We start from the raw sequence: 24,943 nt of genomic DNA on the forward strand, positions 1-24,943 counted from the left end.
TATTGCATTTCTATTACAGTCATTGCATATGATCAATCGTCTCAATCTATGGCTCTTGCTCGTCTACTTAATATCAGCGCTCTTGACAACTGTGCCAAACACATCCGCTAGCTCTGCCAGCGCCACCCTGGTGACCTCGTCGCCCTTAACACCAGGTATATCACGATCGCCGATGGCATCCTCTACCAGAACGACTTCGTATCCCTTCTGGAAAGCCTCACGTGCAGTTGTAGACACGCAGACGTGTGCCATGTAACCAGTCAGGACAAGCTTCTTAACACCCATCTTCTCTAATGTCTCATGCAGAGACGTCTGTTCAAAGGATCCGGGGTAGTTTTTCCAGATCTTCTCTTCTCCGTCCTGATCAGCAGTTAGTGACACTTTCTCCTAAGATGTCCTAGTGGCCAGCGTACCTGTGCTTTGACCTCCTTGAACTCTTCCGCCAGGTCAGTGCCAGGCGTGAAGACGGGTGCGCCTTCGGGTGTCTGGTGCAGGATGTGGATGATCTTGCCGTTTGCTTTGCGGTACTTGTCGAGAAGGTCGGCGATAACCTTTCCGCTTGCTGCGGCATTTGTTACGGTAAGTGCGCCGGATGACTAGTCGGTAGAGTTAGCCCTAGAGCGATGCGGCGGGCGGGGAGAGAGCCAGTGTGGGCAAGAAGGAGATTGAACGTTCAGCAATAGATCGCTGCATTCAATGCAACAATCAACCTTGCCGATGAACTGGCAGCAGTTGTCTTGCAAGATTTAGGGGGAAAGCATGCCGACCGCTCGATAGCTATGGGTTATTACTTACATATTCATTTTGGGCGTCAATGATGAGAAGGGCAGAGTCGCTAGTCGAAGCCGTAGAGGCGGGCATGCCAAGAAGGTCACGGAAAGATGGAGGCGCCATTTCTTGCGTAGGATAGTAGTATGCTGTTTCGTGTGGTGTAGATGAAGTGCGTTGTGGATGTATTGCTGTGATGGCGAATTCTTGGGAAGAAAAAAAGTAGGTTTAAGTAACAACGAGCAAAGTAGATCCTACGTTGTACGATCGTAGCCTCTATGTGGTAAGCAATGATTAATGATCTACTTGATTCCAGAAGATGTGTATGCTATTCGGGATTTCGGGATACAACACCCTTTTGGGGTGAGTAGGCGTACCCCGCCTCTGTGGGTACCTGCATGACGCGCTGCCAGGACCTCGGCCCAATGACGTCCAGCCGCCCGTGGGGCGCCATACCTGGGCATCTTCAAAGTCTGGTGCTTCACGCTTTGTTTTCTCGACATATCCGGGGTTTTTGGCCCGTGAAGGTTCACCTCAAAAAGTGCTCACGAATACACTTTCACTGGCTTAAATTGCAATCTAATCCAAGTCGATCCTCCGCCCACACCTCATGCGACGCACCGAGCCATCAGACATGGGTTAAGGCAACTTTAGCATACCAACTTTACTCGCGAGTGCCTAGAAATCCATTGTCGAATAAGAACCATCTGCTCAAACGGTGACAAATAATTGCGACACCTAGCGCTTGCGTGGCCGTGTGCGGCGATGCGACAAGAACGACGAAGTTGCAACAGACGTATGAAACTCTACAACTTCCAGTCTTTTGCCCATACATTCGCCTTGCTGAACGGCAAGACACCTCCCTTCACCATGTACCGCTGAACATCGCTTGGCGAGACGAAGGGGACGGCATAGTCTAATGCCACTGGCTTGCAATACCCAGCATTCTTTACCGCAATCTCGTTGGCTTCCCTGTGATTGCTTGCCACAATCCAGACGCCCTTGGCATGCCCCTTGATCTCCTCAATGGCGAAGATACCGGAAGCCTTGACATCTCGAAGTGACGAGCCTTTGGAAAAACGTTGGATCGAACCTCCGAGCCAGTAAACGTTTTGGAGTTCGAGATTACACTTCTGCTGGCGAAGGAAAGCAGCAGACTGGTCGTTCTGCTGAGTATCGTCGAGGTGTAGTGTCTCCAAGCGTGACCAGTCTGGAGAGTGCGATGGGCCGCCCAAGAGCCCCATGTGTACTGAACCCTCGTTGCCCAGTCCATCTCCGCTGATCGAGAGATGCGTTATACCCGCGTAGTGCGATGCTGTGTTGATCTTCTGATTGTGCAGAACCTCCAAGTCGAAGACCATGGCATCCAGTGTTGACATCCAACGACCAATGTACTTTATCGCAAGTACATCTCCGAGCTGACTGGCGGGTATTGGTGACGCGCTTGGATCGACATCCCCCAGTGCGCAGATTGAATGCGTTTCGATATAGACTTTCAGTTTGTTTTTCCGCATCGGGTTGCGGAGAACGGCATCAACAGCGTGATCGAACATCTTAGCGCAAGCTTGATCGAGGATTCCTTGATATGGCTCGAACATCATGCGTCGGCGAGTCCACATCTCGTCCTCGAAATCCTCCGGATCGTGGTCGTTATATAGCAGCACTGTCTGAAGGAGCTCCTCACGGGAGGGTCGCTCCTGTGCTGGTCGAGAATTGTGGAAACCGGGAACGTGGATCATTTCCTTGACGCCATGAAAGTTTCCCAGTGAGTGTGCCAGGGAGTCGCGTAACTGGGCAGAGTCGCGCTCTTCATGGCACCCATCTATGAAGTGGAGATAGGTGTTCGAATTTGGCGGCAGCTCATCGTCACTGTCGGCCTCCCAGTCATCGTGATCCGTGAGTTCTGCATGAAGGCCAAACTCATCAGGCGGTGTCGGCCATACGTTCTCGAAGATTACCGCCGGAACACATCCTAGGTTGCAGCTAGGGTTGGTGCTCTGGATCTGCACTGCTTGTGCCATCCTCCAGATGCTACTAGACATAGGCATTATGTAGAAAGTCGTCTCGGAGATAACCCATGCGGGGATGGCCGCGCTCAGGAACTTGTTCACGCGACGTAGCGATGAGATGTCGGAGGCGTCATTCGTATTCCTCGCGATCATAACAATCAGCTCGGGCGGCAGGTCGTCGAGGCGTCGAAGCTGTCCTGGGATATATACGGAGGCAAGGTGAGTAGCGCTCATCTTTTCGTAGATGTTGGTTTTTCCTCCGGGTTTGGAAACTGTATCGCGGGCGACGGTGTATATGCGCTGTAGTTGAGACTGGTCCTGATCAGGCAGCGGATGTGGGAGTTGCAGTTGAGAAGGAGAAAGCTGCGGCTCCCGGTGGGTTTGAATTTGTAGAAGTGAGTAACGGAGGTTTTTGAAAGTGGCTGGGACGAGATTTCACCCTCATGGTTGAAAGGTCGCGCGCCTCTCTCTCGCAGTACACACACACACACGTTTCACATGCGTTATCCTGAAGCTCTTATTGGTAGTTGCGGTCGCCGGTCAGAGATTTCGCACCTTGTGATGGCACAATAGCGCGCCATTTCATCGTTCAGATGAGATATAGTGAAGGTGAAGGTGAGCCGGCCATGCAACCGAGGTGTAAGCGTCGTGACATCTTGATAGATCTTCTAGGAGCGCCGATGCGCATGGGAGTACTGCTTACAACCTTCGTAGTGGGGTTGCAGTCTTCCAAGGTTAGGAAGGGATGGTATCATAGCAGCCATCATGTCCAGAGATTAAGTTGGAGATAGAGGCGTGTTTGGAATGCATGCTTCGCCGTTGGAGCATAAAATCGATTGTCAGAGCAGTGAAACGGTAGGTATGCGGCGAAGCGCATATATATGATCCAGTGTTCACAATGACTACAGCGCCTGGATATGCCACTGAAGTCGTGTTATGGGATGCCGTTTGTAGCGCAGCTTGGTGATTGCTATGAGCGTGCCACCTGGGCAAGCTGCAAGCAGCGGCTAGGACAAGGCGAGTGAAGGGAAGTGCGCAACTTGTTAGACGCCTGACCTTGATGCAGAGATTCGCTGTTTGGTTTGGTTATCGAAAAAGTCAACAATTCATGTGCAGCGCAGGAAGACAAAGAGATGGTAGCATGAGGGTAAAAGCGTGTATGAGATCGCGTACGGCGTCAAAAGACGCAGTCGCGCGCTAGTATCCACAGTGGGCCTAGATTTAGTAACGATCGGCGACTTCGCAAACTACGGTGATAAATGAGATACAGGCCCACACGACGAAGTTATAGAGACAGATTGTGGATTAAAGCGTCAAACTAGTTGCGAATCGCTAGGGGAGACATAATTGTCTCGAAAGGAGTCGGTGTAACGCAAAAAGAAAGGATTAAGATCGAACTATTATCAGCACACTGCTATTATAACAAAACCAAACACTCTCAAGGTGACTGATGACGCCAGTTCGTGCGAAGGCAAATCTGAAACACTTTTCGAAATCCTGTCTAAGCGTGTCAGTAAGCCAGTTGCAAGCTTTTGTGCAGGCTAAGAAACATACCAGCTCAAAGATACGTTCGCCCACCTGGCGCCGCTTCCTTGATCTCTTTGAGATGTTTTCCGTGCTCCTCGATAACTTTCGGGGAAGTCTTCGTGACTTCACCCTGACGAAGCGCGTAAGAGTACCAGGTCTTGAAGCATTCTTTCTGAGAGGCTGTCGGATAGCGTACGCCTTTTGCGCGGTGGGCTTGGAGGACCATGGTCTCGAGAGAATGGGTTGCAGCAGGCATGATGATGGTGCGAAAGTGAGAAAACAAGATTTGTGAAGCGATGACTGAATGTGCAATACGCCGAAGGGTAGATCAGTTCTGAGAGCAAACTTGGAGTAGTATTACTGCAAGCGGATCCGCAGTGAAAATCGCCGTCACGTGATGACAGTAGTCTCAGATCGATTTGCAGAAGCGGAGAACAAAGGTGGGGCAAGTGAGTGTATGAAGATAGGAAGACCTGACGAGGCAGAATGGTCGTGGGCTTACATGTCTTGGTGTTATCTTTTTCCGGCTCTCCATCAGATCTCCGCGACAGGTACAACGGCAAACGTGCACAGCGGCCTGCCGGTGCTCAAGTCACCGAACATGGGTTGATGAAAGCCATCATCGGGAGTTTCCCGATCTCTGAATAGCCGTGCACGCCTTGGTGTCTGTCAGAACTGTATGCAGATCTCAAGTTCGGCGTGAATGCGGCAGATATTGACATTCTGCGCTTGACGAATGTTACCTGCTTGTAAGACCATATCAAGTGCTGACGTTGCTCTTCCGACCTCGAAACTTACTCAACAACTGGATGATGGGAGAGGGAAGGAGTAAGGATGTAAGCATACGGTGAGATACGGTGCTTTGCTTCTGTAGGCGCTATGTGTGGACGATCGGTATCAAGGTATCAACTCGGGCGACGCGCGGGAAAGCGGGGTCAGTGCAGCGGGCCGAAAGCGAGCTCACCCTGAAGTTCAGCGACGAGCGCCCAATGCACAGGGCGAAACGGCAAATACAGGGTGTAACACATACTTCCGAGCCAGATCATGCGCAACTCTCGTGCGTGATCTATCGGGGTCAGAAAAATTTAGCTACTTGAAGCAAAAGCCAAACACCAGATTCATTCGAGTAACATAACCCCAGCGTGTAATCGCCGAGGATCTGTGGGTGAGCGTCCTCCATCAGTGATGTACCTTACTTGTAGGAACATCTTTCCACTTCTGCGGGAGGTCACCTTCATTTCTGCGGAAGACCCTCAAGCCATCAAATTCCAGGTCACCCTCAGCGATTTCCGGTATCCTGATCACTCCGCTGAAACGCAAGCCACGCTCTTCAAATTTGATCTCTCCTTAAGCAATGCAATACGTACCTGAGCCGTAGTATTCGCCACTCGGATTTTCAAGCCGAGCGTCGAACAGAAGCTGAGGTAACGCGGTAGTATCGATATCAAGAGCGGGAAGATCCCTAAGATGTCGAGTCTCCACGTTAGCCCGGTTTCGTTCTGGTGTTCTTTCCATAGCCAAGTCTAGTGCGTCCTCGCATAGCCTCTTGACTTCGGCATTGTTATAAGAAGGGGGAGCGCGTCTGCCTCGTCTTTCTGTCGCCGTAGCCCAAAGCCACTCAGCGATGCGACCATCGTCGAGCCCAAGGATTGCCGGACCAGTAAACGTGCCAAGGTTGAAGTAGGCTTCGAGTATGCCAGATGCAAGCGAGGAAGCACCCAAATATTTGATTGTGATGCTGAGCTGCCCAATGAGATCTGGATGTCTCTCTGCAAGCAAAGGACATAAAATCATGTAGGTACCCGCTATATGACCCATGTAGTCATGCAGCTTGAATTTCCAGTGTTCTTCGCCGATTGCCGAGAGACTCATACTGGCTTGACGCAAGGGGCCTGCAACTTCACGGGGCAGATGGTCCACGTCCTCCGGCGGCGTTGGGGGCGCGCCTGAAGTTGGCGCGATCAAGGATGATGGGCATTCCCCGTTATCGATGTCCGCCTCAGGATTAGGCGACGGGAGCCTTTGTCTCTTGTGAGGATGGTTAGAGGCTTCGCCCAACTCTGCGGCGTTTGGTCGTGGTCGTTTGTGTGCCGCAGATGTCTTGAGATTATTGATGTTGGTCGTGTCTTCATTCTCTGGTGCAGGCGATGCCACCCGGTCCACGTTCGGCTTCGGTTTTGTCACTGTGGCAGGCAATGTTTTTTTAGTGAGTAGGTTCTTTCGCTGCGTAGCAAAGCACCAGCACCGGGAGGCGTTATGTGGTGTATTGTTCTTTAGATACTCTTTCGAAGCTGGGTGTTTAGGGTATGCTTTGGCCCAAATCTCTTCTAAATTGTGGAAGATTTCGATGGAATGCTCCAAGGCGCTCTGGAGATGGGTTAGGATGATGGGAAATAGATATGTATAATTGGATACTAATAATGTAGTACTTGTCCTCTAGTATTGGGATGATCTGCGCGAGACGCGAGATCATGTTGCGCTTCGTCCAATGAAGTTCTTCACCAGGACGACCGAAACCGCGGAGCAACAACTGCGCCTGAAGCCATTCCTCCGAAACGTCCTCCACTTCGAGTCGCGCGTTAATGAGCTTTTGCACGACATCCTCCTTGAGCTCAAGGTAGCAGTTGTTTATCTGCATTCGTTTGCGCGGGTGAAGCGACCCATTGTATGTATAGGACATTCCGGCCCAGGTCTGTCTGGCAGACAATGGTTTGGCCATTGTCGTAAGGAATTGGTGATGGGAGTTGAGTTTGTGAAGTCAGGCTTGCAGTAAGTGAAGGTAAGACGGGAATGACGCTTGTGTGTCGATGCTGTCGATGGTGACAGCATATCTAATTATCTATGTATATGGGTGCATGGCGATACCCCTGCGGGCGGACGCAGGGTGCAGGTGGGGATGCTTGCCGAGACGCGTGTTGGCCTTAGCTGACACTGCGGCATCTAGGACCCGCTGCTCGCCGACCAATGACAAGCGCCGGCCATCTGAAAGCGACAAGTCGCTCTCAGCAGTCAGGCACCTTTCCACAGAATCTCCACGAGTTGTCCCGAGCCTAGCGCGAAGGTTCAGCAAACTGTCAACTCCATGTCTAGATCCAACTGGGTGGCATAGTGCATCACGATGCTCGCAGTATTGCCGCGCGCATTTGGAGTGGGCGTCGAAGACACGAGTGAGCAGCTTGAAGTTACGACTCGCGTCATGCATGCAGCTTCTTCTTCTCAACACCTGGGCACACTAGCAGCGACGGCACTGTTACATGCAAAGTGTCAGCATTCACTGCGGACCCAGCGGGCTGACCCAGGCATACAGAAGGATGCATCCGCGCATTAACACGCTCACAATGCGCTGTCTGTAAGGTTTGCAGGGTCTTTCACACCACAGCCACAGATCGCGATGACACACGTTGCGGTGTACATTGATACCTGACAAAGCAACAGTCGAAAGCGGACAACAGCAGAACTGGAAAAAGTATTCATATGGCTAAAGATCGCGCGGCACACGCAGCGCACTGCTGCTCATATACCTACTCTGATAACTAGCGACAAATCTACCCCATTAACATCGGTCAACAAACGAAATCTTCTGTCAGTCAAGACTTCTTCCACGCCGCCCCATATTTGACCTTCGACGTATCGTAATCCAACCACTTCTCAACGGTGCAAGAATCATCGCTTTTGATCCTGTAACCACAAATCTTTACAGGCGTGTCGCTGATAATAGGAAGGTTGATCTTGCCTTCGAAATATAAACTACCTTCCCGGAATTCGAGATGCGCGGTATTGCCAGAGATCCGAATGGGTCCACCAATGGATGGTCTGTTCTCGTATAGTCGAGCTTCGCAGTCGAGGTCGAGTCGCTTTTGTAAGTCGAGAGGCGGCGATTTAATGGTCGCGTCGATAGGTACTCCATTTACTCTTTTGAACTCTTCTAGAACGTCTCGAAGTCTTTCTGTCTCCTTGTCGATCTTGCATTTCCCATTGCCACCATCTCTTGAACGCTGACTCTGGTGTCTGTAACACCAATCTTGGACTATGTCAAGGTCAGGCGCCATGACCATGGTCCCTTTCAATAGCCCAAGGTTGAGGTAGGCCTCTAGCAAGCCGCGTTCCTGTGTATGGTCATCAAGAGCTCGAACGACCATGCGCAGACTGCTTTTTAGTTCTGGGTGTGTAGCCTCAATGAGTGGGCACTGAATCCAATAAGTACCCATAGCCGCAACGAAAGTCTGCTTGGTACGGCACGCCTCGTGCTGGCCCATGAGATCTTTTTCATCCTCGCTGCGTTCTGGAGTCCATGGATTATCGGGTTGCTTCCCCCAATAACTGTTCACATACTCCCCTGCATGTGAGGGTATGGCTGCGTCAACACCATCGCTTGTGAACTCTTCCGATTTGATCTTCTTACTGGACAGAATCTCATAGTCGTCCGGAATGGGTTCATCGAGCTCCCTCTTAACAGCTTTTGCTGCCGGTGGCGTAGATGGAGGGGTAATGTGCCATCCATGCCTCCTGTGCCAGTCTGTGGCAAGGTTCTCGAATATCTGTCTCGGATATACTGGCAGCTGCAATGATCATTAGTCAGAGGAACATGACTGGAAGAACTAGATTTTTGAACTGAAGTAAGGAAACACGGGACTTGCCAATTCCTCTGCCACGCGGCCAGCTTTCAGCTTTTCCAGTCCTTGTCGCAGCATCTTAATCCTGACGTAGTTTTCCTCCTTGCCCAAGTCCGCAGGAGAGATTACACCCCAGAATAATCCGTGTCTACGCATCTCTTTTTTGTTCATGTTGAAAAGTGTGACGAGAATTCTATCGATGCCGAGACGACGTTCTCCATTGATTCTGTACAATGTGCCATCATACGAGTAGGTGTCCCCTTCCACCTCATTCTTCACCTCGATAACAATGGGATTCGACATTCTGTATTAGCTGGAGGTTTGCAGAAATAATACGGGTATCGTCATGTTTTTATATGAAGAACTTTTGAATCCCTGTAGGCGTTCATACGGACGCGTCGCGCTAGTGACTACTAGTGCTCACTAGAACGCGCCGAAGAAGTACATCTTCTCCAGCTATCTTCATTCTTGAAACCGTATCGATCACAATGGCTGAGATTCCGACAGTCTCTTAGACTCCATCGCGTTCTTTCGATATTAAACTGTTTCGGTCCGGATCAGGTTATGGTATAGTGTGGCTTCCTGTCATCGGCCTTACTGTTAGTGCGTAGTGTTTTGAGCCCTCAGGGTCAAATGCCACGCCACTTTCATTGTAAGAACGCGTCCGCGCTAGGCTTGTTTTGAAACGCTCTTCCAAGGTTGTACGCTATGGAATTTTCGGCGGTTTGCTCATCTCGTGCAAATGTTACCTACTCAGGCATATACCTGTTACTGTGAAGTGTAACCACCACCTCAAGGTTCTGCTAAAGTATCTCGCGCATGTACTACTAGGAGCTGTTTTACCAAGCATAACGTTTTGCTGTTTCCAATATGCCAACCAATACTTCGTGCTTAGTGTCCATAGCACATCCACGTCGAGTTCGGAAGCGATGATAGGATTATCTTCGCGAACAATCAAGACCACGAATAGATATTCGCAAAGTTTGCCAACGTCCAAACTACGAGATAGTCAGCACAATGACTTCATTTCAGCCAAACGCTTGCTACACTAAACCAGACAGATGTGGAAAGCACCCGTTAGCCTATAGAAACGCAACGCACCTATTCTTCTGGATTCACTACGAGATTTCTACTACAAGTATACGCTAAATCATACATTAAGAGAGCAATATGTATGTACTTCCTCCACATAGTTTGCAATGGCGCGTCATCACCCGAGTGATGGCTTCTAGGGTTTGATTCACATCATGTGTATGGAGCTTTCACCACTTTCATGTGCGTACGATCGCGCCTTTGCCAAGTCTTCGCAAAAATGGCCACCTTCGAGTTACTATACTTACCTTCACTCTCTACCCCATCCACAGAAGCTGGAACCGCAACCTAGGTACTTCGGACGCGGTGGTTGTACACTTCTCGGTTCAACTACACCTGCGGCGCCTACCCATCACATAACATTCGTCTGTCTCGAACAGACCGTCCCGCTCACACTGTAGAACACTTCAAGGGAATAAGAGGGCTATTCACAAATACACGCCCGACCGCCGCCAGCATGCCTCTCCTACCTCTGACCAAGGGACTAAAGAAGGCAGCGAAGAGAGCCGCCAAGAAACAAGGTGCATCAGCTACTAAGGAGGCTCCTCCGAGTAACGTAAAGTATACACTAGTCGGTACTATTGAGCCTGAGCGGTTCGACACGCCCGCCATTCCATTCGTACCTACCCAGGACAGCGCAACATCGACACGGAATGTTATTGTTTCCACTTCTCAGCACTCCAGCCTTATGTCGCCTGGAGATTTCGACGCTGCTCCATCTATATCAACTACCTTACAGCAGGTACCGCCATCGAGCACTGATGTCGCTCAGTCTCAGTCCTCAGTTCCTCCGCCTACGTTATCCGCACTGCCTCTAGAGTCCCTGGGCAGCTTCAACGATAGCTTCACCTTCACAGCTCCCACTGGCGTTGCTACATTTGGTGAACGCTCAAACACCATTGACGTTTTCAACCACGAGTGTGGATCTTCTTTCCCCCAGGATGTTGAGGACATTGAGTATGAAGGTCCAAGATCATTGGCTTTCCGCGAAGCCTTCGTGAAAGAGCTAGGTAGCCCTACTTTTACGACCGCCGCAGCATCAAGCAAAGCTTTCAAGGAAGCGTTATCACAAAAATCGGATGCGACAGAGTCATCGATCTTTACGCGGCTCGGAGATGCCACGACTGCCAACGCCCCTGCACCTGTATACACATCCAAGTTTCCATTCACAGCTGCTGATAGCCAGAAAAAGACGAAAGTACCGTCGGAGGATACACATCAGGAGCGGGCGCTTGTGCCGTACTACACACCCCAGCAAATTGGCCGTGCTATATACCACGAAGTGGATCAAGGTCTCGACGAGACCAACACTAATCTGTCACTTGAAAGCATACTTCGTAGTCGGATGTTCTTAGCGAGCGCGGATGGTGTGATCCAATGCATCGCGTACGACCAGCTTCTACACGACGTGGAAACCATCAAGGATGACGGCGGATCAGACTTCGACTCGGTCGCATCTCCGAACAAAAGCTACCTTGACGGTCTGGGTGACGCGCATGATGAGAGGTCCCAGAGTATTGACAGTCGCGTTGAGGCCGCTCCGTCAGACCTCGGCATCCGCGACAGGCTTCACGATGTTGAGGTCAGTGAGGAGCTGGAGAGCCTCGAAGTACCCGGTCGGTGTCTACAACCTACACCCAAGTATAGTTTCGATCGCGAAGAGCGCTCGAGCAATGCGGACGGTTCGAATACCGGTTCGGACGAGGCTGCATCGGTCAGTATCGAGAAGTGCGAAGTTGTTGCGACGCAGCAAGGAAGCCTCGAATCAACCACACGCTCAGGCAGCAAAAAAGAGCTTCGCGACGCACCACTGAGCGAGCTCTCCATTGGAGAGCTTGCGGAGACAGCGTCGACTAGCCCTCAAGTACCTGTAGCTTCCAACTATGATCCCGATGTGAGTGTAATGCGTCTCGGTACGGAGCCCCTCTCCTCCTACATTGAAGTCATGGAGGCCGAGGAGAGCGGCAAGGTTACTCGGAATGCCGTGGTGACCGCGTTCCTAAAGTTCGTCAATATCGAGCGAAAGAAGCGAGGGGTTCATACTCTACCGTCATTATACACAGCACAAAGTGTGCTGAGCAGTAGCATTCTTCAGCACACAGTAAAGCTTGGTACAACAACTGTTGCATCATTTGTTGCACAGCTGTGCTTCGATGCGAAGGACGAGGTCACGGTCATCGAATTGTGTGCGGCTTGGGACCGATTGGGTCGTGAGGAAATGCAACAGCAACAGGCCGCTTCTGGAGGCATCGTGGGCGTGTTGCGAAGCGCTCTGGCAGGCTCACATGAGACTGCGAGCTCGGATAGACCATGTCTCAACAAGTGAGTCTGGGTGGATGAAGAGAAGTAAAACGTCGTCACATATTGTCTGTCGCCGTGATCAGAGTCACCTAATAGTCCATGCTAGCTTTGTTCGGTGAAGATAATGTCCTGGTAGTATAACACATCCGTTCGAAAGAGCTTTCCTTCCAATCTCTCCGCGTGATGAGCAATCAGCTGCGTATAAGCGTACTCAAACCCTTTGGCTAGATTTTCACGCGTTCAAATTTTGCACTGCGAAATTTTGTACGCATCGCTCGTACGAAACGCAAAGCTGATCTTCCAAGTCGTATAGCCTGCGCAGCCGAAGTGTGGCAAACAACAACAAGGCTTGTCAGGGGTCGGTGGTAAGCAGGAGCTTTGGTGGGTCATGAGATGACTCCGGGAATCGTACTCGGCAAGATCTGATATCCACAACGCGTAGATGAAACAGCACAAGATCTTGGAAGGCCGATATCGTTCATAGCAGCAGCCAGACTAGTCACACAGGGACAAGAATCTACACCGGTATACAGCAGCGGCTGAAGTTGACGTTGCCACACACCATGATGCAGATACTCCTTTCCACCGTGGTGTATTACTGTAAACCGGATGGCATCCCTGCCTACGTCCTTCATGTTTCCTTCTTCCGCGATGATGCCGTGATAGCCATCGGATGGACCGACCCTGATCTACGCGCCATCAAGGACATGGCTGGGTAAATTCGTACGACTTCTAGATGCCACCGGCTTGCCAGCTAATATGAAGCATTCGGCGGTCTTGGATCTAGAGAACTGGGCAAGTTGCGCGACCTACAAGCGCAGCCGTAGTGCCCCGATGCTGTACGCGAAGCCGTTAGTGCTGTATACTGGTGGTCGCTTCGGATGGTGTTGCACCAGCAGTTCATCCTGTGGTCCATATTGTTAGTCAGATACTATCGTGTCGATCGCCTAACTGAGTACAGGTGATCAAGGCAGAATGAGAGTTCGCGAAATGATGATCTCCTAAACATCGAATGTGTGAACTGTGAAGAGTTCGCGAACCTCGATACACTTCCGGGGGTGCCTTGACCTGTCAGTAATAACACCACCATTATGCGTTCATGTAGTGCATAGTAACATTGTTTTCATGTACTCACCGACCTCGAGATCCACTCATGCACTCCACACATCATCTCCGCTCAAGATACCCACCGCGCTTGGCATGTCTTACCAGGATCGGTAGAAAAGCCGGCTACTATACATCTTGGCAGATCCTCTTCATCCGGTGGTTATCCTGAGTTTGCCGAGGCTTCCCGCCATGAGCGCCCAATGTTTCATCACGTGCGCCACTGTCGCTAACAATATCATCGCCTACATGACATTAGCGCGGCGGGTGTTCCTCCCAAGCTTCGTTGTCTTCCGAGGAGTGTGGGGTAAGGCGACCACCTGTACCCTAGTGGCGTTCTTTTATATTAACATCCTGTGAACCGGGTTGAGAAAGCGTGTAAAGCCCGGATCAGCGATATTATCTTTGTGGTGTCGTGCAGATGTGTGCAAGGGGCATGGATCTTTGTGCTCTTCTATCTTTTCCATGATTACCGAGGCCGGTCACTGAACGGTGCAGCTTGCCGTGTTCGTGGTTCCTAGGCCGTTCTAGTCAGTGCGCTGGGCGTGCTTTTCGAAATGAGAGGACTGGAACACACCATCGTCGTTGACACCAAGACGGATGTAGACAGAGGCGAGATGATACCTCATGACCACCAAAGGCGACTTCTTCCAGCGATTCAGGCTCATCTCCACCTCGAAGTCGACATATAAGCTCGCTGCTGCTCGCGGTTCAGTATCATCACCGCATCCAGCACAGATCTCCAACTCAGCTCAACATGGTCTCTTTCAAGTCTCTCCTTCTCGCCGCTGTGGCTACCACCAGCGTGCTCGCCGCTCCCTTTGACTTCCTCACTGAGCGTGACGATGGCAACGCAACTGCTCTTGAGAAGCGTCAGTCCACTCCCAGCTCTGAGGGCTACAACAACGGGTACTTCTACTCGTGGTGGACTGATGGCGGTGGTTCCGCTCAGTACACCATGGGAGAGGGCAGCAGGTACTCCGTGACCTGGAGGAACACCGGCAACTTCGTCGGTGGCAAGGGATGGAACCCTGGAACCGGCCGGTATGTCATCTGGAAGAACTAAGCTTCATCATTTGCTGATCCCCATCCTAGCACGATCAACTACGGCGGATCTTTCCAGCCTCAGGGTAACGGTTACCTTGCCGTCTACGGTTGGACCCGCAACCCGCTTGTGGAGTACTACGTGATCGAGTCTTACGGCACCTACAACCCCAGCAGCGGATCCCAGCGCAAGGGCAGCTTCACGACTGACGGCGGTACCTACGACGTTTCCACGTCCACCCGTACCAACCAACCCTCCATCGATGGAACAAGGACCTTTCAGCAGTACTGGTAAGTCTGCAAGCGACATGTGGATGCCGGACGCACATTAACAAACTCTCAGGTCTGTCCGCACGCAGAAGCGCGTCGGTGGCAGTGTCAACATGCAAAACCACTTCAACGCCTGGGCTCGTTACGGCATGAACTTGGGCCAGCACTACTACCAGATCGTCGCCACTGAGGGTTACCAGTCTTCTGGCAGCTCGGACATCTATGTGCAGACTTCCTAGGTCAGGCAGGATCGCGGATAATCGGAAAAGCAGTCGGTGTGCAAGAACAGACAATAGCGGCGCTTCGGTTGCTGTCCGAATTAGACTGTAGATACGGGCGATGCGGGTCGTTCGAACTAGTCCGTAATGTGTCAATCTAATCGCTCGTTCAAATATCGTTCGCCTTGAACTCCCTGCATTGACTTCCTTTTCTCCCATATCCCTGCAAGCAGACTTCCAAGCAATTATGTCGGCCACCTTCTAGAATCGGCCAAGCTTTCCTCGTGTTGTGGCTGCATGCCAAGCTCAAAACGTGGCTGCCAAGGTAGGAGATATATTACTTGTGGGTCATGATCTCGCAAGCGGAAATAACGCCCATCAGCCGAGAAGACGTAAGGGGTGGCTGCATGTGGCGTCGAACTGTGATAGAAGTCCTCGTTACGGGTCTCCTCATCCGTGAGGCCTTTAATTTGGAGGACCAATCTTCGGGCATGAGAAAGTTGAATGCTGAGCAAAATTGAACATATTCCATGGGAAGGCGTAGTCTCCGCGGACGTACTGCTTTATCGCCAGTACACGGTTGACCGGACATGCAACTGCATGGTATCGACACTGTGATGCTGTTGGTCGAGTGACGATGGGACACAACGAGAGCTATGCAGAAGAACGCAGTGCAGCACCTTCCCCTAGCAAGTAGTGAGACGCTGCTGTCCATGTTCACATCTGGAGCCGGCTTCTTGCCAACGGGTCCATCCGCTCGATATATTATCGTCGATCGCTGATCGCGATGATCGCCACAGGGAGAAGGATATGCAGTCGACGACATGTCTTCGTTGATAGTCACCATGTCTTCGATTGACTGTAGTGAACGTAAGTGATGGTGGCAGCCGCGTCAATGTTGGAAATAGGACGATGGGAAGTCACGGATGCGCCTTACCCGATTGGGCGCACAGGTACGCAAGCGACCCCAGAAGTACAACATTCATGTATCACGGCAATGGAGACAAGCAAGCATCGCAATACTGCTACATCATTATCATATCTTCATTGAGTGGTGTATTTCCCCACCATGTACATGTATCCCCGTCTCCTTTTATATACAATGACATCTACATCTTATTGAACACATTCGTACCCGTAACATACTCCTCAGTCCCCTCTCTCCTCCGACTCTCCGTAACATTCTCATAAGTCTCCTCCGTAACAATAAGCTCATCGCTCAAGCTCTCCAATAACACACTGCTCTCCGCTTCCGCACCGGCCATGTAATCGAAGCTCTCGCCAGACTCGCTGCCCGCCTTCTCGAATACATCAGCACCGCCATCGAACCACCGGGCTTGCTCGCCTATCCAGTCGACTCCACCTGTGCGTCGGTCGCGGCGTACGATTTCCTTTTCTTCGAGGGGTAGGAGTGGGAGATCGGTCTTGGGAGGGAGGATGGTGCGACGGTGCCAGGCACCGAGGAACATGCCTTCGGGGTCGACTTCGTTGCGGACGCGGTTGTATTCGTCTAGGTCGTTGCCGTATACAGAGGAGAGGTAGGCGTTGTCGACGGACTGGAAGTTCTTTGCCCAGTGAGGTCGGCCGTTGTACTCTTTCATCAGGTGTTCGAAGGCCTGGTAGTAGCGTTCACGGCAAGGGGGGTCCTGGCCGTAGGGACGGTACAGCGTGGCGTTGAGGTACAGAGCAGGTTGATCGGAATATGAGGTGTCTAGGAATGGACGCAGTTCTCGGTTGACGGTGTTTGCGATGCGGACTTCGATGGGCGAGTGGACGTAGAGACCTTTAGTGCTGAACGGGATGCCTGAAGACTGCTCGTCGCCGTGCAACCAGTCCGTCAGTCGCGACAGTACCTCAGGGCCTTTATCGAGAGGAACACTCCACTCGTTGACGAACTGCGAGTAGAGGCAGTTCATCAACAGTTCCGTGCGCTGCTCGCCAACCGCAGAGATGAGAGCACCATCCTTGAAACCGTATTGCATGCCGAAGACGAACCACTCAACCCAAGGTAGGAAGCGCGGGACATACTGCGATATCCAGAGGAGAATGTGGTATGTGTGGAAGCCGACGCTACCGCCATACCAGTTGTACTCCGGCTGCCGATGTGCCTTGTCCGTCTTGTCTGCCCGCCATACGACTGCGCGCTTCATGTACGGTAGCCACCATACTCGCGTGAACTCGCTCGATGTCCAGAGCCCGTTGTTCCAATCTGCCAAAACGTCTTCAATCGGTAATATAGTCTGTATCCATTCGACGTTGTTCGCTTCGATCATCTGGAACTCGATTTCGACGATAATGCCTAATGCGCCCAGCGAGACGAGCGCGGCCCGGAAGAGATCTGGCGATTGCTGGGGGGAGCAGCGTACCGCTTGGCCGTTCGCCAGTACTATGCGGAGGCTCTGAACGCGGTCGGAGAGGAGGCCGTGGTTGTATGAACTGCCGTGCGTCGCTGTCGCAATCGCTCCCGCCAGCGATTGATCGTCGATGGATCCGAGATTCGGCATCGTCAAGCCGTGGCTCTTCGCTTGGAGGTTGAGATTGTGTAGGCGTATTCCAGCCTGTACAGTCATCGTCTTGCGCTCCTTGTCCACGTTCAACACCTCCTTGTAGTCGTCGAGGTTGATCATCCATGCCGACGTGCATGTTATATCTGAGGGTGAATGTCCGCATCCTACAGTAACTACGCGCCTTCGCATACGTCTCGCGAGGTTAACAACCTTCTGGACTTCCTGAAGACTCTGCGGCCGGATGTAGAGCTCCGGCCGCGAATGGAACGTCCGGGCCCATGTGTGATGGATGTGTGACTGCGATGCGCGGAAGGGAACATCGGGGTCCGTACGGTCCAACTCGATGTTGAAGCGTGGCGGCATCATGACGCCGGATAGAGGCGACTGCGCCATCCTCGTGGTGTTGAGAATACACGATGCATGAGTTGAGATGATGGCGTACACATGAAAGATTGTCGCGATCGAAGGGTCCAGATGACGTTAGCGGCATATCAGTCTGGACCCCGCCAGAGCACGATAATATCTCGGAACTATCTCGGGATCATCGCAGCTCTATCTACGGGCCAACATCCAGACGCGCACGCGTTCTCCAAAGGAGTGACTCTCCATCCACAAGTTTTCACCTCTGTACATTGGCGCTAGGATATCAAGAAATACATCACTGTATTTTCAAGTGCTCGTTGTCGAACTCGATAGAAACTTTGGTGTCGGGGAATGAGTTCCACTGTTCCAAGGTTCGTCAAATGCCCAAACTTGCAGCGTTTTGGTGAATACTTCGGTATTGGGGTAATGTAGTCCATTATTCGTCATTTAATTTCATCGAATTCGACAACTCGTTCCTTTAGTTCCTAGCAGCGATACATGTCACGAGATTGCGCCCGCCAAAGCCATCCTCGTCGTCATCATTCGCCGCCGCCATACTCGATCGTACACGATCCCTCCCATAGCCCATATGCACATCTACAACTTGCTCAGCACCTTCTCCTCCCTCCCCTTCAACCCGGGATGTTGCGTAATAATCGGCCTAGTAACCGCAAAGAAAGCCGTTCCACCCGATTTGCTCGAAAACTGCGCCTTAGAGCCAACGTGGAAGAAAGCAAAGTCGCCCGCAACAAGGTGATGTGTGACACCGGTCGCCTCGTCTAAGACGTCGATTTGGCCGTTGAGAACGTACTTGGTCTCCTCGTAGTCGTAGGTGGGGATGTTGCGTGTGGGGCCGGCTTTGATGCGGTAGAAGCCTGAGGTCAGGTATGTGGGGGAGTCGGTGGTTTGGGTGCGGATGCTGGGGGTGCGTTAGATGGGGGTACTGGGTACTTGGTGGGGTGAGGAGATGAGGAGGCGGAGGATGTGTGGTGCAGCGGTGCAGCGGTGCAGTGGTTGGTGGACTTACGAGTGGAAGTCTGCGACGATGGCGCTCTCGCCCTCGGGGATGGGGATGTACTCATTGCCCGCGCCCTTGATGATGGTGAGAGGAACGTATTTTTGAGACACTACAAAATGGTAAGTATACGTTCTCCAGTGGACGCAAAATTCAATAGAGTGATGTCGCTACTTACTGGCTGGTGATGTGTGGGGTTGTGTTTGAAGGAGAAGTTGGGGGATTTGGAGTTAATGATCTAATGTTCAGCGACAACTACCGTTCTTCATATACATAGACCAAGCTACGACTGAGTACTACTTTGGCCCCGTTGAGCACTGATTGCTGCCTACCCCTTCTTCTCCTCTCCGTGATATTTGTCCGCATTGGGTAAGTCGTGCCGGGCAGCCTAGCGTAGACAACCTGACCTTGTACTCGTCGAATGTAGCTTGAGATCCACCTCACATCAAAAGCCGATTGGAGACCCGACGTCAGATCTATCGTGTATTGCGTGATATGCGGTGAGATTCGTAGTGCAGGTACGGGGAAGGGACCTGGCGCTAGCGCAATCTAGAATGAGCTGTCATCACATCTCCATCTTTTCACGCGACATTGTTCCCACATTTCGTGACCGTCCCCTAAATATATAGCGAACAGTAGTATACATGCAGAGTAAACACGAATACGAAATGACCAGAAGGCTAAACACAAGCCCCATCGCAGCTCGGACAGACAAGACAGTAAAGACGTCACAGCCCAAACATCCCCCAACATCACGGCGCCAACCCACCATCCTCATAATGAAACAGCTCCCTCAGCCACCTCCAAGAACCCGCATACAACCGCTCCACACCATGCGTCTCCAAGAAACACAGCGCCTGATCCCACGGCAAACCTCCCTTCCTCATCAACTCCTCTTCCAGTATACCCTTAAACTGCGTATCCAGCGGCCGGAAAAGACGCGTGATCTCTGCAGGTGAAATAATGGAGGTGTGGACACTGTTCTGCATAAAGGTTGTACCGGTGAACTTCCAGCGGACGGCGGTTTGGATCATCTTGAAGGCTATCGTGTAGCGGGAGTAGAGGGTGTCGCCGGGCATTTCGTATAGGTGGGTGATGTGTCGGTGCATGAGGTCTACGAAGTTGGCCATCGAGCCGGCCGTACTCGGGGCGCTGGTGGGGATGTGAGATAAGATCTTCTGGCTTTCCGACTCGATCGCGGAAGACTTGGGGTCGATGTGCCAGCGGGCGAGGGGATCCATTGCTGTGGTTGACAGTCAGGTCTTAGTCATTTGTGGACTTGGTGCAAGGCGTCTTACCCGCTTCCGCAAGGCCAAACGCTTCGAGTTTGTGAAAGATGGCAAGGCAATATTTCTTCGTCGCGTTAAGATGCTGTTTCCTCCGCGTTAGTCTAAGGCTTGAATCCCGGGTCACCAGGACTTGGTCGCTGAATATATTGGCAACCTTTTCGTATTCATGTACATGTGTGTACTCCTTCCCCGAGGGTTCTCTCCACCCGCGAGGTTCTGGACGCTGGAGTTCCAAGGCATCGGCTGTGTCCTGGCGATCGCATGCTCGCAGCAGACGTAAAGCATCGTTGCAGCGACCTTGCCAGTCTAGGAGTTGTATCTTGACATCTTTTCTTTCGTTATATTCCTCGCTCTCACATGGTGTTGCATTTACCCCATCTGTTGACTGGGTACGTAGCCCTGTGGTGGAACTTCTCGTGCTGATAGTGGGGAACAGCCGCCGCAGCGGGAGCGAGGACCAAAAGGCTGGTACACTTGACGGAGGGTTGCTTTTGCGTATCAAATTGTCACAGTCGCCGCTGAAGTGATCTCGACGAGGACAGGTGAAGCATACGACCTTCTGCAGATTCGCGCAGTCCAGTTTAGAAGTGGTTCCCTGCTTGCAGCCGTCGCAAAAGTGCCTTGTTGGTATAACCGCATCGGGATCGTTTGGGGTGTATGACATGCTATGTAGGTGGTGAGAGGTAGGGAATAAGAGATGCTGATGCAGATGCGACCTGTAACAAAATTGATTAAGTGAGAGATGTTGACGTGAGGGCGAAACAAGAACGCAAGACAGGACGCGGGTACCCGTGACGCCAAGCTTATGTGTTACCCAGGTAGCAAACGGACCTTGAGGTTACCGCAAGTTGGGCAAAGCGTGACAAGTAAGGTACTGAACGTCGTGGCCGTGAATCTCTCGCATTTTGCACTTTATAGCGAGATCGACGAGACTTCCCTACGAGCAAACGATTCATCGTTTCCTGTGAGCATGGCCAAGACGAGTGGTCGAGCTAGAAAGGTCCCGGACCGACACACGCTATCATCCTTATTCTCGAGGGTGAAAAGCCACGGCTTGTTCGGTTGCATGTTAATTCGTACTGTCGTAACGCGTGTTTCCTCGTCCTTCTCACGGGCCAACGATTACCGCAACGGGATACCTTCATCCCCATCATCATTCAAAGTGTCCATCTCGTCTCCGCCAAAGCCTTCACTACCCACATCATCGCCGACATCAAAGCGCATAAACTTCTCATTCTTCGCCTCAGCTGCATAATGATTAGCAGTGTCTTCTCCACAAACCGAATCAGGAGATACGTACTACCCCACTCCACAACCTGTCCATCCTGAACCTCGCAGTCCTTGAGAACAGTCTTGTCGCCGTCTTTAGCATCGCCACCCTCCATCTTACATCTCCGGCCCAATATACAGTCTGTGAGTTGTACGTTGGGTCCGATTTCGACTCCGTCCATCAACAAACACCTCAATAACCTAGCGCCCTCGCTGATCTTGCAGTTTGGACCGATGACGCTTTCCTTGATGTTGGTCTTCTCTTCTACGATGACGTTGTCCGCTAACAGTGAGTTCTCGGCTTCTACACGACACTTCCGGGGGATAGACTCCTTGTGGACGATTTTCGACTGATGGGCGAATGGTGATGCTGCTTCTTTGCCGACCTCCTCGATCGACTGTAGCTTTGCTAGGCGGAGTGAGACGGTAAGCAAAAGATGTGAGTCGTCTACACGGCGAATGAGGGGTTCGGCAGGTCCCGACGGTTGGACGTAGGCAAGGATTGGTGGTACCGTAAGCTTCGTATTCGAGGTGAGCGATTTCGCGGATTCGGGTATGCTGGACGATTTTGTGACTCTCGACGCGAGTGTCGTGGGAGCCTTTGAGTCGGATTCTGTGTTACCGCCTGAGTATGTGGTGCTGAATTTGGATACATCGATCTCTTCCTCGACAACCTGCGACCCATGATCCGACTCCTCGTCCTCGCCCTGAAGTATTTGTCGCAAACCCAACTTGTCTCCCAGACCGTTTTGCCAGCCCGCCTTCGCCCACCACCCCAAAACCTCCTCGCTGATACTCTCGAATTTCTCGTTCTTCTTGATCATCTCAATAACCCAATATGGGAAGAAGTAGATGTGTGCGTCGCGATGGGTCGTAAGCATTCTTATCCGCGCGTGCTGGCGAATGAGGGAATGTCGTAGCGGGAATGTCTTGTTCTCCTCGGTGATGTCGTTCAGCGTGTCGGTGGGTACGGAGTAGACCAATTTCGAGATGTTGCGGCGCAGCGAGTCTGTCGGAACAGGGACGATGGACGTAGGTAGCGGTGTTGTCGCAATGAAATCCGTCTCCTCCTTCTTCCTGCTGCCTTCTCCCTTGGCCTGGTACCACACGCCCATGCCGCCTCTTCTTCCGAGCTTCTCTCCGCCAGCGCCGAAAGCAATTTTGCTGCCGTTGTGATCTAGTCCACCGCTAGCTCCTGCGAATCCGCCCTGCTCTACCATCCATGCGTCTGCCAACGCCGTGCCGTCCAGTTCGCATACGAGATCGCATGGCAGTACTATGAAGTCGCCTTTAATCGCGTTTTGTAGCTCAGGTAACCGGAAGAGGTCGCCAGTACTCGTCTGATGTGAAAGGTCTTTCGGCGCAAGGATATCTGGTTTCGGCGAGGGGAGGGTTGTGAGGTGTGGGTTTTGCGACATGGCAGCCTCGATGGCTTCTAATGACTCTGGCGGTGTCACGACTGTGATGTCTATAAGATATTAGTACAAAATACAAAAGACAGATGGGCGTAATGGTATACCTGTGACTCCCATGCGGTAACACCATTCCAGAGGATACCAGACCATAGGCCTGTTCGCAATGGGCAGCAGGGCCTTTGGTATCTCCTTGGGAGTAGATGTGAAGGTACTGAAGGAAGCACCAGGTCCGCACAGAATGAGGGCCTGGAAGCCCGGCGCGGGCAGACTCGTCGCGTGAGGCATTGTGGTGTGTGCGGTGGGTGTCGCGATGTGAGTGTAGAGTTGCAGCACTGGCCTATTTCGATATGGTTTAGAAAGGAAGGTCCTGTTTCTGGCTTCGCTTGTGAAATGGTATTGGCGTATATCAGCCGGGTGATGCTGCAGGTACAAAGGCGTGTGGGGTGTTAGAGTCACCCCGCCGCCAAAAGTTCGAGGGCGGCTGACTCGCGCACACTCCCCGAGGGCCTGTAAGCGCGTGTCAGGCAGGCAGGCAAGCTTCAGCTCCCAGCCACTCGCCCTGGCGTGCCGGCCGTCAACAACAGGGAAGCAGCCGAGCGGCAGCGGCTGACGACCAAAACAACGCCCGACCCGCCACGAAACATTTCACGATACCATGACCTGAGACGCCATGTCGTCCTTCAACTACGACCGCTACGACCGCCGCCAGAACAACTCGCGCAACCGCGGCGCCCTCGGCTTCTACGTTCCTCTGATCCTCACCGTCACCGTCGCAACCGCCGGTCTCGCAGCCTGGGTCTGGAGTGCGCGCGAGGACAGCCGCGACTACTCGTCCGATGACGATCTCTCCTATGGCGAAGATTCGGCCCACGAAAAGCGACAGGGCAGGGCGCCTGCAGCACGCGATGTCTCTGGGTTTCCTGTAGGGGAAGGGGGCGGTGAGGGCTATGGCTACGGCGATGGCACGCTGCTCGGCCGCGCACAAGGCGTCATTCGTCGCACACCATCACCACAGCAGCTCTTCGATACCGTGAGCAAGAAGACAGCTGCGGGCTGGGCCGCGGCAGGTGCTGCAGCTGGTGCCGCGCTCGCTTCTATCCGCGAGGAAGACAAAGACGAAGCTTTTGGCGACCACTCTCGATGGAATGAGGAGGCCACAATTAGAAGGAATGTCGAGGCGCAGAGCCGGGACAGCAATGCTGCAGTCGACGTGCAGGCACGAAGCTTCGCGGAGAGCGTGCGGAAGGCTGAAGGCAGAGGCCAGGGCTACGGAGGAAGGAGGAAGACGGTAGTCTTGGTCGTCAGCGCAGAAAGCCTGGACCGGTTGGACGATGACGAGGGCTCGTACCGCGAAGAAAACGCTGTAAGCATTGCGTCTCATCTCTCTCTTCACGTGCCAGAAACTAACAGCTCGCAGACCATCCTCTCTCACCTCCCCGACACCGACTTCTCCCGAACCAAGCTCTTCGTCCTCATCTACTCCCCATCGCTGCGCTCGCGCCCACAATCCCGCGCTAACTCACGCACTGGCTCGTCTTCGCTCGGCGACTCATACTCTGCCATCAGCACACCCGCACGCACACCAGGCGAGGAGCTGTCGTCCGTCGAACCTGTCATCTACACACCCGCACCAAGCACCAGGGGCTCTGACAACTCACTCTGGAACACCCTCCACTCTCAGGCCCTCCGCCTCGTCGAGGACCCAGCCATGGTCATGCCTTTCAACACCACCACTGGCTTCGTGCATATGCTCAGGCACCTCGGACCGGAGCTTGTCTACGTAGTCGATGCGTTGAGCGGCGTGAACGGTCAGAACATTGATGACATCAGGAAGTGGGTTGGACAGACAATTGTTGTTGTTGGCGGTGATGGCACTGGCCTTGGTGGGCTTGTTGACACGGACGACGAGGGCCCCATGCGCAAGGGCAAGGAGAGCGAGCACACTGTTAGGTGGTGGCAGGTTCGCAATGACATGATCGGGCTGGGCAAGGGCGTCGAGGTGGTGGATGCTTCTAGGCTTGAAGACGACTACGAAAGGAGGGTCGGTGGACGCGAGTAGATTCGCTTGCTTCTGTACTGGCCTGGAGTTTGACGATGTTACCGATGTGTATAGGGACCTTTCGCGATGCTTGTATCTGA

General features: G+C 52.5%; 10 protein-coding genes across 10 annotated transcripts; 3 read left to right on the top strand and 7 right to left on the bottom strand.

Moving 5' to 3' along the window:
* Window positions 1-63: 63 nt before the first annotated feature.
* Window positions 64-894, bottom strand: J4E86_009538 (uncharacterized protein; the record flags this gene model as incomplete). The annotated part of the gene is made up of 3 exons (XM_051450043.1): window positions 64-360; window positions 414-596; window positions 796-894. 3 exons carry the CDS (start codon window positions 892-894, stop codon window positions 64-66), a joined length of 579 nt encoding a protein of 192 aa, XP_051298888.1.
* A 3,441-nt stretch (window positions 895-4,335) lies between these two features.
* On the bottom strand, window positions 4,336-4,560 carry J4E86_009539 (uncharacterized protein; the record flags this gene model as incomplete). The annotated part of the gene is made up of 2 exons (XM_051450044.1): window positions 4,336-4,476; window positions 4,501-4,560. The coding sequence occupies 2 exons, from the start codon at window positions 4,558-4,560 to the stop codon at window positions 4,336-4,338; spliced, it is 201 nt and encodes a 66-aa protein (XP_051298889.1).
* A 1,091-nt stretch (window positions 4,561-5,651) lies between these two features.
* On the bottom strand, window positions 5,652-6,942 carry J4E86_009540 (uncharacterized protein; the record flags this gene model as incomplete). The annotated part of the gene is made up of 2 exons (XM_051450045.1): window positions 5,652-6,595; window positions 6,720-6,942. 2 exons carry the CDS (start codon window positions 6,940-6,942, stop codon window positions 5,652-5,654), a joined length of 1,167 nt encoding a protein of 388 aa, XP_051298890.1.
* Window positions 6,943-7,891: 949 nt separating this feature from the next.
* Window positions 7,892-9,088, bottom strand: J4E86_009541 (uncharacterized protein; the record flags this gene model as incomplete). The annotated part of the gene is made up of 2 exons (XM_051450046.1): window positions 7,892-8,863; window positions 9,008-9,088. The coding sequence occupies 2 exons, from the start codon at window positions 9,086-9,088 to the stop codon at window positions 7,892-7,894; spliced, it is 1,053 nt and encodes a 350-aa protein (XP_051298891.1).
* A 1,378-nt stretch (window positions 9,089-10,466) lies between these two features.
* Window positions 10,467-12,335, top strand: J4E86_009542 (uncharacterized protein; the record flags this gene model as incomplete). The annotated part of the gene is made up of 1 exon (XM_051450047.1): window positions 10,467-12,335. The coding sequence occupies one exon, from the start codon at window positions 10,467-10,469 to the stop codon at window positions 12,333-12,335; it is 1,869 nt and encodes a 622-aa protein (XP_051298892.1).
* Window positions 12,336-14,171: 1,836 nt separating this feature from the next.
* On the top strand, window positions 14,172-14,967 carry J4E86_009543 (uncharacterized protein; the record flags this gene model as incomplete). The annotated part of the gene is made up of 3 exons (XM_051450048.1): window positions 14,172-14,458; window positions 14,510-14,749; window positions 14,802-14,967. 3 exons carry the CDS (start codon window positions 14,172-14,174, stop codon window positions 14,965-14,967), a joined length of 693 nt encoding a protein of 230 aa, XP_051298893.1.
* A 1,088-nt stretch (window positions 14,968-16,055) lies between these two features.
* Window positions 16,056-17,846, bottom strand: J4E86_009544 (uncharacterized protein; the record flags this gene model as incomplete). The annotated part of the gene is made up of 1 exon (XM_051450049.1): window positions 16,056-17,846. The coding sequence occupies one exon, from the start codon at window positions 17,844-17,846 to the stop codon at window positions 16,056-16,058; it is 1,791 nt and encodes a 596-aa protein (XP_051298894.1).
* Window positions 17,847-18,413: 567 nt separating this feature from the next.
* On the bottom strand, window positions 18,414-20,072 carry J4E86_009545 (uncharacterized protein; the record flags this gene model as incomplete). The annotated part of the gene is made up of 3 exons (XM_051450050.1): window positions 18,414-18,735; window positions 18,844-18,943; window positions 19,706-20,072. 3 exons carry the CDS (start codon window positions 20,070-20,072, stop codon window positions 18,414-18,416), a joined length of 789 nt encoding a protein of 262 aa, XP_051298895.1.
* Window positions 20,073-21,242: 1,170 nt separating this feature from the next.
* On the bottom strand, window positions 21,243-23,089 carry J4E86_009546 (uncharacterized protein; the record flags this gene model as incomplete). Its single annotated transcript, XM_051450051.1, has 3 exons — window positions 21,243-21,367; window positions 21,421-22,857; window positions 22,909-23,089. 3 exons carry the CDS (start codon window positions 23,087-23,089, stop codon window positions 21,243-21,245), a joined length of 1,743 nt encoding a protein of 580 aa, XP_051298896.1.
* Window positions 23,090-23,474: 385 nt separating this feature from the next.
* J4E86_009547 (uncharacterized protein) lies at window positions 23,475-24,863 on the top strand (the record flags this gene model as incomplete). Its single annotated transcript, XM_051450052.1, has 2 exons — window positions 23,475-24,167; window positions 24,222-24,863. The coding sequence occupies 2 exons, from the start codon at window positions 23,475-23,477 to the stop codon at window positions 24,861-24,863; spliced, it is 1,335 nt and encodes a 444-aa protein (XP_051298897.1).
* Between the last annotated feature and the right edge of the window lie 80 nt (window positions 24,864-24,943).

Source organism: Alternaria arbusti, assembly GCF_024043155.1.
Source record: "Alternaria arbusti strain BMP 1465 chromosome Unknown scaffold_17, whole genome shotgun sequence".
In the NCBI taxonomy this organism is placed as follows: domain Eukaryota; kingdom Fungi; phylum Ascomycota; class Dothideomycetes; order Pleosporales; family Pleosporaceae; genus Alternaria; species Alternaria arbusti.